At 39.0% G+C, this 13584-nt stretch overlaps 1 protein-coding gene across 1 annotated transcript in view; it reads left to right on the top strand.

Annotated features, from left to right (window-relative positions):
* HSD17B12 (hydroxysteroid 17-beta dehydrogenase 12) overlaps positions 1–13584 on the top strand; it is a 166712-nt gene that overhangs the window by 100860 nt on the left and 52268 nt on the right. The window contains exon 4 of the mRNA XM_030864638.2: positions 991–1098. Within this exon, the coding sequence (XP_030720498.1) occupies positions 991–1098 (108 nt within the window). The remainder of the gene's footprint in view (positions 1–990; positions 1099–13584) is intronic.

The following is a 13584-nucleotide window of genomic DNA, read 5'->3' as shown; positions in this document are numbered from 1 at the left end:
TCATTTAGCAAATAAGTGTGGAAGTCAAATTGGTACCCAAGTCTGGGTGACCTCGCAGTCCCTGCCATCTTCTCAAAGCGGCTCACTAGTGAAGGCAGAAATCAACATGACATGTTCCCTCAGATGAGTTTTGTTTCTCCAGGGTCTCATTTCTGAATCTGTTATTTCCCTTAGCTCTGTTTGGACCTTAACAGTCCTGTGCAAAGTAGAACACAGGTCTTTCTGGTATCACTTTGTAGCTCCATTACTATGCATTTTGTGTGGCTTTTTAAATGTAGTGATTATTCATTATTAACCAAGCTCCTAAATTCCAATATGATCATATTCTTTTTTTTTTTTTTTTTTTTTTTTGCTGTACGCGGGCCTCTCCCGTTGTGGAGCACAGGCTCCGGATGCGCAGGCTCAGTGGCCATGGCTCACGGGCCCAGCCGCTCCGCGGCATGTGGGATCTTCCCGGACCAGGGCACGAACCTGTGTCCCCTGCATTGGCAGGCAGACTCTCAACCACTGCGCCACCAGGGAAGCCCAGATCATTCATTTTATTTCCACTTTAATAAGGTGGATTTTTTGTTTTAATAGATCACACTTAAGACTTTTTCCTGAAATTATGAAGTATCAGTTTGCAATTAAAATCACAAACCAGTGATATTTAAAGAGTATATAATATTATGATATGCATCATGTTTTTTTATTTGTACCTAAGGGTCTAAAAAGTCATCATTATTGGTTTATAGGAGAACCAATTAAGGAACATTCAGCCAGCTCTGTGATAACATTGGAATTTTTATTGCAGAACTACTGTGTTGACTCTATATCATATCTTAGGTGCTCTCATGATCGCTTAAAATTATCCTGGTCTAAATTTCATATAAAACTTGGGGGGGAAAGTGTTTGAAAGGGTAATGTCATCAAATGCTTAAATCTTAATTTAATTAATTAATTAAATCATATATTAATTTTTCCTCTCTCCATTTGTGTTTTTTTCCTTAGGAGAAAAATTCAAAGTGGAAACAAAGACCATTGCTGTTGACTTTGCATCAGAAGATATTTATGATAAAATTAAAACAAGCTTGGCAGGTCTTGAAATTGGTGTTTTAGGTTTGTATCTTTTTCATGTTTACAGATTCTTCTTGCATTTATTGACTAGGACTTTCTTTTTGGATGTTAGGTGTTCAATTGGTGAAATGACTAGTGAGAAGAAAATTGTCTTGTTAATACAAGTGATCATTAGATGATATGGATCTACATACACTTGAATCTTTATGTTTTGGGTCGTGTTTTAATGATGATGCTACAATTTAGGTTGTTTCCCTGCCTGCTTTATTTCCAGTCTCTCATTCTCTCTGTATATACTTAGATATAGCTATATCATAATAATCCTTTGTGGTGGGTAATGCTGACCCAGTTTTACAGCTGAGGAAATAAAGGCTTAGAGGGGTCTCAGCCTTTTGTTCAATATTACCCCCTCCCCAACGAGGAGCCTTTTTAGACATTATTTTCCCCTAGTCTACCCTCCCATGAGACTTTAATACCACAGATCCACTGGGTATCTTGTTTATGTGCTGTATGTATATCTGTTCTTTATACATAAAAAGGATAAGAGCTCACACCATACCCCGGAATCAATTTTTGTTCCCTTGGGGGGAGAGGTATCACCCCAGTTGAGAAGACGTGGCTCAGAGAGATGAGTGACTTGCCTAAGCTGCCGTAGAGACTGAGTACTGCGCATGGGATTTAGCCACTGTTTGTTTTTTCTGAGTCTCCTACTTCCTTGTGTTACACCTCAGCTACCTTATTGCCAAAAACGGATGCTTCTGCTGAGATGTGGAAGTATTGGTCCTTGTTATGGAAAAGATTCACCAGATTTTGAGGAAAAGAAAAAAAAAAAACAGGCTTCAGAAAGTCACCCAGCATTCTCTGACTCATTTCTAGAAAGAAAAAGGGCATCTAGTTCAGAAAAATGTCACTTCTTCACTAAATCTCTTTATCCCACTGCCTAAATTGGTGGGAACCTGGTAATTGCCATTGTTTTCTTTATTGGATTATAAAAGGAGGAACAACGAAGAGAAAATACTTTTAAAAAATGTTTCTTAACCTTTCTTTAGTCACGACCCCACCTGTCTTCCTCATACTGTAAAAGAATGGTCTCATATAATTTCTTGAAAAGGCAATTTAAAAAAAGTTAGCCCTACATAGTGCCATTGGACCTGGGGTTAACCCTGGCTTTGATGTTATCTTTTCAGCTCCTGCCTGGTCCATGTCATACATCACCACACCCCACCTACCCTCACAGCTATTCTCATACTTACAGGAGAGCCAGTAGCAAAGATGAATGAACACACAGGTCTAATTTTTGCCTTGTTCTTCTCTAATACATACATTACTCGGAGTCTTTCACAAGCTCTTCTTCCTTTAGCTTAACCTAAAGCACAGCTAACATCTGTAAAATTCTCAACTTTTAAAAAATTCCAAGTCAGTAGTAGCTGTAACTTCCTAGTTAGGATAGACACCGCCATAGTCCATCCAAACCCCTTTCAAACTAGTCGTGGACTGGAGAGTGAAGGCTGGCTTAGGCAAGGAGGGGGATCAAGGATCCCTAATGAGAGGAGACTTATTTTGAACTTGTGTTCTTGGAGAATAACTTTGTTTCAGGAGTGGTTCAGTTAATCACAGTTGGTCTTAGCTTTGTATAAATTTCAGCTGCTTTTCACTGGGTAACTTTGAAACTGTAGCTACTCTGAGACTATGCCATTAAAATGGAAGATGTCAGGCATCAGGTTTGCTGCTGGGCTGGAGGGTTATAAAAGGCACTCTTCAGCTGTTCTTTCCTGACCCAGTATATAGAAAGTCTGCAGTGTGATTTTATGCACAATAGATAGATCTGTTAAGGATGAGGGTACATTGATATTTAGACCTAAGGGTTGATATTTTCCTGGGCCACATATGCTAATGGAACCACTGCTTTTGTAGTCCAGCCCCTTAGTAAATTGCAACCTGTGAGTCAGCAGTTTACACCCCTCTTTATTCATTCATTCATTCGTCAGTCAATGAACTGGAGACACAACAATGAACAGGAAAGCGCCTGGCTTTATGTAGTATAATGTTCTAAAGGGAAGGACAGCCCTGATCAAAAATAGTTACTTGTGGGCCAAGTGTTGAGATGGGGAGGGCAGGGTGTAATAAGAGGGTAAAAGGGATGATGGAGTTGATATGGGGAGAAATAATGGTGACTTGGCCTAGCCAGTGTTAGGAAAAAGGACGGTTCCAGAAATACTGAGGGAGTAGAGGAAGCAGGACTCTACTTGTGAGAGATTGCAAGAGAACTCATGATGACCTTCAGATTTCTGGCTTGAACATCTGTGTCAATAGTGCCATCTAATAAAATGGGGAATCCTGGAGGAGGAGCCTTTTTGGGAATGAGGATCATTTAAGTTTGGGGTTCCTCTAGGATGTCCAAGTGGGGTTGTTAAGTCGATAGTGGACATATGGATCTAGGTTTTGGTAGAGCTCCTAACTAGAGATAGAGTTTGGAGGTAAGTCATCTCTGAGTAGTAATCTCACTGAAGAAAGGAAACTGGAGCTAATCCAAGGAGAATGGAGAGAAGGTAAAGAGAAAACTGGGGACAGAGCTCTCTGTTATCAAAGGCTGCCTGGAACGTATAGTGTGAAGGAGGGATAATTTTTTGCACAAGTTCAGCACTGTCCACTGGAAATATAATGCAAACCACACATTTAATTTGAACATTTCTAGTAGCCACATTTTTAAAAAGCAAAAAGGAACAAATGAACTAATTTTTATAATGTATTTTATTTTAACCCACTATATCCAAAATATTATCACTAACATGTAATCCACATAAAGTTTTTTGAAACATTTTGTATTCTTTTTCTCATACCAAATCCTCAAGTCTAGGGTGTATTTTACATTTATAACATACCTCAGTTCGGACTAGCTACCTTTTAAGTGTTCAGTAGCCACATGTGCCTAGTGATGGATATCTAGCTCTAGTTCATCTTGGCTGTCTCTCATCCTCAGTTTGTGCGGGAGAGCCATAAATATAATTTCTAGGTTTTTCTTGTGCTTTAACATAGCTTTCAACCAGGGGCAATTTTGCAGCGTCTGGCAATGTCCAGAGACATTTCTGTTTGTCGCTAATTGAGGGGGGAGGAGGAGGAAGTTCTACTGGCCCCTGGTGGGTACAGGGCGGGGATGCTGCTAAACATCCCTCAGTGCACAGGACAGACTCCCCCAGCAAAGAATGATCAGTCTAAAATCTCAACAGTGCTGAGGTTGAGAAACCCTGCTTTGAAGTTATATTGTAATTAAATACTTCTGATTGAATACTTATGGAGACACACACACACATACACAGACAACTTAATTTTTGATTTCTAGGTTGGTTACAGATCAATAATAAAAATAATTATAGCTAATGTTTACATACTCCTTTAAAGTTAGCAGCACTTTCACATACATTATACTATTAATTGGCTATACATTTTGTTTTCTTTCTACTCTACCAGAACTGTCTCCTTAATCATAAGCTTTGTATAATTATATTGACATTTATTAGCAGATATATTGCATTGTAATTTTAATTTGTCAAGATTCTTGAGGAAACTATTAAAACACCTTTATGAGCTAAATTTTATCTTATTGCTAGGTCATATTTCAACTCAAATCTTACATTTCTTTCTCTAGTATGGGTATAACCCTCTAGAACTTGTGGGAGGCGTCTGGTGTTGATGTTTTCTTTTTTTGTTTTGTTTTGTTTTGTTTTGTTTTTTGCGGTAGGCGGGCCTCTCACTGTTGTGGCATCTCCCGTTGTGGAGCACAGGCTCCGGACGCGCAGACTCAGCGGCCATGGCTCACTGGCCTAGCCGCTCCGTGGCATGTAGGATCCTCCCCGACTGGAGCACGAACCCATGTCCCCTGCATCGGCAGGCGGACTCTCAACCACTGCACCACCAGGGAAGCCCCGATGTTTTCTTTTTTTTTTTTATGATTACCTGGGCCTATAGCCCCTTCACTTTCTTTCTTCCCTTTTTCCTCCCCATCTATCTAATAAATAATCTTATTTATTCTCCTTCCTCAGAACTCTGCTTAATGTCAGTCTCACCTTTATAACATTCCCTAAAATAACAAACATGTACATTGATTTCTAGTAAGATTTAGCAATCCATATTAAGTCATAGGAAAGAATTTTGTCTACCGAGTATTAATGAAAACAGTAATGATAAAAAGAAATAAAAATCACCAAGGTACATTCCATTTGTTTGAATAGCACTAACCACTAAAGTATAGTCAGTGCTTAATAAAGAAAATTAATATTTTCAGAATTACAAAGGAAAATGCCAAAGCTATTGGTTCTGAAAGAAACATTGTTTTCAATAAGATAAGCAGAAAGAAAATGGCCATGAATTGTGTGAATTTGTGCTGAAAGGTCACCATCACTTGATAAGACTATAAATGCGTAAGGTTGAGACAATGAATTCTTAACTCTGGTGTGTAAAATAAGTAAGCATCTGCTGTCTCCTCTCAGGCAAAGGCCAAGAAACACAGATTTGAGAAAACTTAAAATACTTCAGCTATTTAGAGAAAATGACATCAGTGCTGCTTTCAATAAGCAAACAATTAGTTAACAAAATATGACTGCTATAATGCTCACTTGAGTCCTCAATAGAGACTCTCATGTGTGTTCCAGATTGGTTTGGAGGACTTCATACAATACATCGCAGGAGGCGTAAGTTACCAAGGCCAGGGGAGTAGCCTTGCATTTAGAAATATGCCACAGAGAATACTTTTTTCAAATTTCACTATGATTTTTTTTAACTTTTAAAAAGTGGCATTCTTTATTCTAGAGGTAAAAATAGAAAGGTCCTCCTGGAAAAAGATAGTTACTTGTTTTGTGATTCATTTAAAAAAAAAATCAACCATAGCTTTGTTCAAGCTTTTAATTCACACTAGACCAAGAATTTCCCTATGCCAAATGCTGTGAAGGTCCTCTCCACCCATACTATCATTATTATTATTTTTTAAACTTATTTATTTATTTATTTTTTGGCTGCCTTGGGTCTTTGTTGCTGTGCGTGGCCTTTTCTCTAGTTGCGGTGAGCGGGAGCTACTCTTCGTTGCGGCGCGCGGGCTTCTCATTGGGTGGCTTCTCTTGTTGCAGAGCACAGGCTCTAGGCACGTGGGCTTCAGTAGTTGTGGCTCGCGGGCTCTAGAGCGCAGGCTTAGTAGTTGTGGCGCACGGGCATAGTTGCTCCGCGGCATGTGGCATCTTTCCAGACAAGGGCTTGAACCTGAGTCGCCTGCATTGTCAGGCGGATTCTTAACCACTGTGCCACCAGGGAAGCCCATACTATCATTATTTATGTAACTTGTAGAGTCAAGAGAATCAGTTGGTACAGGGTGACAACCTGTGATGGCTTAGTTTCTTAGGCCTATTTATTACCCATCAACTTTTTCCTGTCTCTACACAGTGCCCATAATTTTATTAGGAAGCATCATTTAAATAACAACAATATGTATAGATAATAAAAGTCAGTTGATTGCAAAGAGTCATTGATTGCAAAATCTGGAATAGACCTTTTTATTCTCTTTTCTTCCTATGCCCTTCATAAATGAATAATTGTTCTATTAATGTATTTGGTGGGTTATTTTTAAATTGGTATCCTTCCCTTCTAAGCTGAATGCAAAAATACCTCTTGATTATCCTTGCCTAAGCAACCTTATGGATTATGGGAAATACTTGGGAAGCATTTGTGTTCTGTTTTTCTCCCCTACAACCTAGTATTTCCCTGAATGTTCTGAGATGGAGAATAGTTGAGTGTTGGGAATAAGTATCTTAAAAGATAGTTTGAGCAGAGATTAATAGTTAAGATCAGCCAACACTATAACTGTTTATACTTAATTTTCAAAGCTTTTAAACAAAAGACCCAAGAGTATTTTTAGCTACTTGGGGAAAAGGACCAGTGATCTTCAAAATGGCAAACTCCCGGGTAATTAATTTGGTTGGGATCCAGAGATGGCTTCCTTATAGTTCAGTGTCAAAGAAAGAGGAAGTAGATGCCTAGGAGAGGGAGCCGCAAGCCTACAGGAACTGGGTTGAGGAAAACTTTTCTAGGAACCCTGGGAAGGAAGAAATCTTGAGCGCACTGGGAAGTTATGTGGCTTTCCAGTCCCAATTGATGAAGGAAGTTACAAGTAGAAGAGTCTTGCTTCTTCAGAGGGTTTAAAAATATATAACGCTACAGATTATCTTCTTGCCCATTTCAGGAATTTTACTAATTAGAAATTAGTTTTAAATTGCCTTCTTTTGAAATGTAAATATCTCTGAAAGGGCAATGACATCTTCATTTACATCTTATCGGGATTAGTACATTCAGTTTACTGTCTCCTTGCTGGATCAGTCACTCTGAGGAAATAACTATTTTAGTTAACGAAAGACATGGAGAAATCATTTTGAAATGGAGAAGAGAGGCTTAAAGAGGAAACTGTAGTGGTAGGTTGGCGATTAGTTGGGTGCTGAGAGGGGACGAAAAATAGTAGGGCAAAATAAAGTTAGTTGAGAGAGCACCAATGATAAGTGTTTGGAAATACCCTCCTTTCTTTTTTTTTACCTGTAGTCCAGGTATAAAATGACTCAGGCTCAAGAAAGGACAGAGGCTATTATTCTAATGTAGGTAGGAAAGGATTACAGGAGCATGGTAGGATGATAGTTTGCAGAGAGGGTGGAGTTTCTCTGTTATTCCACAATATGATTTTTCATGCCTTCTAGGGGTGAGGATACTTCCCAAAACTTCCCCCTTGATTAAGGAGACAGTTCTGGTAGAGTAGAAAGAAAACAAAATATATGGCCTCTTCCCTTATTTCTTTTTCTTCTCTGATTGCTATGGTTAAAACTTCCAAAACTATGTTGAATAATAGCAGTGAGAATGGGCAACCTTGTCTTGTTCCTGATCTTAGTGGAAATGGTTTCAGTTGTTCACCACTGAGGACGATGTTGGCTGTGGGTTTGTCATATATGGCCTTTATTATGTTGAGGTAAGTTTCCTCTGTGCCTGCTTTCTGGAGGGTTTTTATCATAAATGGGTGTTGAATTTTGTCGAAAGCTTTTTCTGCATCTATTGAGATGATCATATGGTTTTTATCCTTCAGTTTCTTAATATGGTGTATCACATTGATTGATTTGCATATATTGAAGAATCCTTGCATTCCTGGGATACACCATGATCAAGTGGGGTTTATGATCCTTTTAATGTGTTGTTAGATTCTGTTTGCTAATATTTTGTTGAGGTTTTTTGTGTCTGTGTTCATCAGTGATATTGGCCTGTAGTTTTCTTTTTTGTGACATCTTTGTCTGGTTTTGGTATCGGGGTAATGGTGGCCTCGTAGAATGAGTTTGGGAGTGTTCCTCCCTCTGTGTTTGTGTTTCCTTATATTTTGGAAGAGTTTGAGAAGGATAGGCATTAGCTCTTCTCTAAATGTTTGATAGAATTCGCCTGTGAAGCCATCTGGTCCTGGGCTTTTGTTTGTTGGAAGATTTTTAATCACACTTTCAATTTCAGTGCTTGTGATTGGTCTGTTTATATTTTCTATTTCTTCCTGGTTCAGTCTCAGAAGGTTGTGCTTTTCTAAGAATTTGTCCATTTCTTCCAGGTTGTCCATTTTATTGGCATACAGTTGCTTGTAGTAATCTCTCATGATCCTTTGTATTTCTGCAGTGTCAGTTGTTACTTCTCCTTTTTCACTTCTATTTCTGTTGATTTGAGTGTTCTCCCTTTTCTTCTTGATGAGTTTCGCTAAAGGTTTATCAATTTTGTTTATCTTCTCAAAGAACCAGCTTTTAGTTATGGATCTTTGCCATTGTTTCCTTCATTTCTTTTTCATTTATTTCTGCTCTGATCTTTATGATTTTTTTCCTTCTGCTAACTTTGGGTTTTTGTTGTTCTTCTTTCTCTAATTGCTTTAGGTGTAAGGTTAGATTGTTTATTTGAGATTTTTCTTGTTTCTAGAGGTAGGATTGTATTGCTACAGACTTGCCAGTTAGAACTTCTTTTGCTGCATCCCATAGGTTTTGGGTTGTCATGTTTTCATTTTCATTTGTTTCTAGGTATCTTTTGATTTCCTCTTTGATTTCTTCAGTGATCTCTTGGTTATTTAGTAGCATATTGTTTAACCTCCATGTGTTTGTATTTTTTATAGTTTTTTTTGCTGTAATTGATATCTAGTCTCATAGCGCTGTGGTTGGAAAAAATACTTGATACTATTTCAATTTTCTTAAATTTATCAAGGCTTGATTTGTGACCGAAGATACAATCTATCCTGGAGAATGTTCCATGAGCACTTGAGAAGAAAGTGTATTCTGTTGTTTGTGGATGGAATATCCTATAAGTATCAGTTAAGTCCATCTTGTTTGTGTCACTTAAAGCTTGTGTTTCCTTATTTATTTTCATTTTGGATGATCTGTCCATTGGTGAAAGTGGGGTGTTAAAGTCCCCTACTATATGTGTTACTGTCAATTTCCCCTTTTATGGCTGTTAGCATTTGCCTTATGTAATGAGGTGCTCCTATGTTGGGTGCATAAATGTTTACAATTGTTATATCTTCTTCTCAGATTGAGCCCTTGATTACTATGTAGTGTCCTTCTTTGTCTCTTGTAGTAGACTTTATTTTAAAGTCTGTTTTGTCTGATATGAGAATTGCTACTCCAGCTTTCTTTTGATTTCCATTTGCATGGAATATCTTTTTCCACCCCCTCACTTTCAGTCTGTACGTGTCCCTAGGTCTGAAGTGGGTCTCTTGTAGACAGCATGTATATAGGTCTTGTTTTTGTATCCATTCAGCCACTCTGTGTCTTTTGGTTGGAGCATTTAATCCATTTACATTTATGGTAATTATTGATATGTATGTTCCTATTACCATTTTCTTAATTGTTTTGGGGGTTTTTTTGTGGGTATTTTCCTTTTCTTGTGTTTCCTGCCTAGAGAAGTTCCTTTAGCATTTGTTGTGAAGCTGGTTTGGTGGTGCTGAATTCTCTTAGCTTTTGCTTCTCTGTAAAGGTTTTACTTTCTCCATCAAATCTGAATGAGATCCTTGCTGTGTAGAGTAATCTTGGTTGTACGTTTTTCCCTTTCATCACTTTAAATATGTCCTTCCACTCCCTTCTGGCTTGCAGAGTTTCTGCTGCAAGATCAGCTGTTAACCTTTTGGGGATTCCCTTGTACGTTTATTGTTGTTTTCCCTTGCTGCTTTTAATATTGTTTCTTTGTATTTAATTTTTGATAGTTTGATTAATATGTGTCTTGGTGTGTTTTTCCTTGGATTTATCCTGTATGAGGCTCTCTGTGCTTCCTGGATTTGATTGACTGTTTCCTTTCCCATATTAGGGAAGTTTTCGACTATAATCTCTTCAAATAGTTTTCAGTCCCTTTCTTTTTCTCTTCTTCTTCTGGGACCCTTATAGTTCGAACGTTGGTGTGTTTAATGTTGTCCCAGAGGTCTCTGAGACTGTCCTCAATTCTTTTCATTCTTTTTTCTTTATTCTGCTCTGTGGTAGTTACTTCCGCTATTTTATCTTCCAGGTCACTTATCCATTCTTCTGCCTCAGTTATTCTGCTATTGATTCCTTCTAGAGAATTTTTAATTTCATTTATTTTGTGTTCATCATTGTTTGTTTGCTCTTTAGTTCTTCTAGGTCTTGTATTTTCTCCATTCTATTTCCAATATTTTGGATCATCTTTACTATCATTACTCTGAATTGTTTTTCAGGCAGACTGCCTACTTCATCTTCATTTGTTTGGCCTGGTAAGTTTTTTCCTTGCTCCTTCATCTGCTCTGTATTTCTCTGTCTTCTCATTTTGCTTAACTTACTGTTTGGGGTCTCCTTTTTGCAGGCTGCAGGTTCGTAGTTCCTGTTGTTTTTGGTGCCTGCCCCCAGTGGGTAAGGTTGGTTCAGTGGGTTGTGTAGGCTTCCTGGTGGAGGGGACTGGTGCCTGTGTTCTGGTGGATGAGGCTGGATCTTGTCTTTCTGGTGGGCAGGACCATGTCCGGTGGTGTGTTTTGGGGTGCCTGTAACCTTATTATGATTTTAGGCAGCCTTTCTGCTAATGGGTGGGGTTGTGTTCCTGTCTTGCTAGTTGTTTGACATGGGGTATCCAGCAGTGGAGCTTGCTGGTTGTTGAGTGGAGCTAGGTCTTAGCGCTGAGATGTAGATCTCTGGGAGAGCTCTCACCGATTGATATTACGTGGGGCGGAGAGGCCTCTGGTGGTCCAGTGTCCTGAATTCGGCTCTCCCACCTCCAAGGCTCAGGCCTGACACCCAGCCGGAGCATCAAGACCCTGTCAGCCACACAGCCTGGTACGTGGGGAGTTTCTTGCCTTTTGGGGAGTCTGAGGTCTTCTGCCAGCATTCAGTAGATGTTCTGTAGGAGCTGTTCCACATGTAGATGTATTTTTTTTTTCTTTTTTGCGGTACGGAGGCCTCTCACTGCTGTGGCCTCTCCCATTGCGGAGCACAGGCTCCAGACGCGCAGGCTCAGTGGCCATGGCTCATGGGTCCAGCCGCTCCGCGGCATGTGGGATCTTCCCGGACCGGGGCACGATCCCATGTCCCCTGCATCGGTAGGCAGACTCTCAACCACTGTGCCACCAGGGAAGCCCTGTAGATGTATTTTTGATGTATCTGTGGGGAGCAAGGTGATCTCCATGCCTTACTCCTCTGCCATCTTGAAGGTCCTTCTTCTTTCCTATTTGTTGATTGATTCATCAGTCAGTCATACACTAACCCATTCAAGAAGTATAATTCCAGAGATATAGCAGTAAACAAAACTGATATTGTTTTTGGTTTCATAGAAGACAGCCAGTGAACAAGTAGTTGGGAATGTGTTGCATTTAATGACAGGGTATGTTACGAAGGAAGCTAAGAGTATTGGAGATGATTTCTCTGAGAAAGTAATATTTAAGTTGAGACCTGAATGCTGATTGACCCTGGGAGAAGAGATGTTTCCCAGTAGAAGAAACAGTATGTACAAAACAGTATGTACTCTGAGGTGAATGTGTTTGGCAAGTTGGAGGAACTGACAGAAGATATGTAAATCTAGAGCATGAATGCAAAGGGGATAGTGCTAGAGTCTGGAGTTAAGCAGCACCATATCCCAGAAGGCTTTAGAAAACCAGGTTGATATGTTTGGACTTTATTGGAAGGACAATGTAGACATTGTAGAGTTTTAAGCAGTAAATTGATATCATCCTAGAATTTTAGAGAGATCATTCTGACTCCCAAGTGGAAGGGGCAAGAATTGACACAAGGAGACCAGTAAGGTTATTTCAGCAATGAAATGTAAGATGAGGATGGCTTATATTAGGATGATGGCAATGGGAATGGGTAGAAGTGAATTGACTAGAGACGTGTTTAGGAAATAGAAATAGGACTAATTTCTGATGAGGTCCTCATCAGAAGTCTTGTCTGACAGAAGGATAATGGTAGTTTGTTGTTTTTAATTATTATTGCCAAGCTTCATTAAGTATTTTTTATATGCCACGCATCATGCTAATGAATCTCGTTTAATCCCCAACAATCCTATAAGGTAGATATTAATATTTCTGTACCCATTTTACAGACAGAAAACAGGCTTACAGGGATTCAATGCATCGTCCAGGGTTATACAATTGCTAATTAGCAACCTCCAGGTCAGCTTGAGCAACTGGCTGCTGTTTCTCTAAGACAGGAGACTGTGAGCCAGGACAGTTCTGTAGAGAAGAATGATGATTTCGTTTTGGGTTATGTTAAACTTGGGAGAGCTGTGAGAAAACCAAGTGGAGTTTCAAGTAGACAGTGGCATCTGGTATAAATGCCCTCCTTTGTGTTGAATGAAGCACAAGCCTGATGTAGCCAATCATGGCAAGCAGAATAGGACATGGAATTTTTAGGAGATTGATCAGGAACATTATCAGACTAAGTATAGTGTCTTATAGTTCCATTAGATGTATTGAATGGGATTGGATTTCCAAAGTGAGAATAAGACTTTGAATTCATATGTATTTCCTTTTATTCGAAAACCACTAACGGTATTAATTAAAGCAAAACCTTTAACTTAAAACTGGGTAATTAGCTGTGATTTCAGAAATGTAAGTAGAACCGTAATTCATGAAATTGATACGTATTCCTCCCGTTCGCTGAGATTTAACTACCAACCTTCTGCCATCCTTCTTTCCTCATCCTCTCTTCCAACTTTATGTATGGCAAATCTTATGTGGTTTTGTAATGAGCGTCACGTAGCAATTTATAATTCAACAGCTGAGGTGAAATGTTCTGTTGTGTTGCTTCTGACTGGATCTTAATTTTTCAATTTCTGAGTAAAAGTGCTGCAGATTTAAAGCCTTGTAAACTCTCTTTTATTTAGAAATTGCTACTCGCAAGTGTAGGAAAACTGTAAAGTTTGCAAAATGTTTTACTTGGTGTTCCAAATATCATCTGTCAAAGTATGAACATGTGCTAGCTACAGCAATATGTTAAATAAGGCAAAGAAGAAATTTTCTTTGCATCACTTTCCAAACTCTGCAGACTGTAAGATTAG

The sequence above is a fragment of the Globicephala melas genome, chromosome 8, assembly GCF_963455315.2.
Source record: "Globicephala melas chromosome 8, mGloMel1.2, whole genome shotgun sequence".
Taxonomy (NCBI): Eukaryota; Metazoa; Chordata; class Mammalia; order Artiodactyla; family Delphinidae; genus Globicephala; species Globicephala melas.
This window is presented reverse-complemented; position numbering and strand designations above follow the sequence as displayed.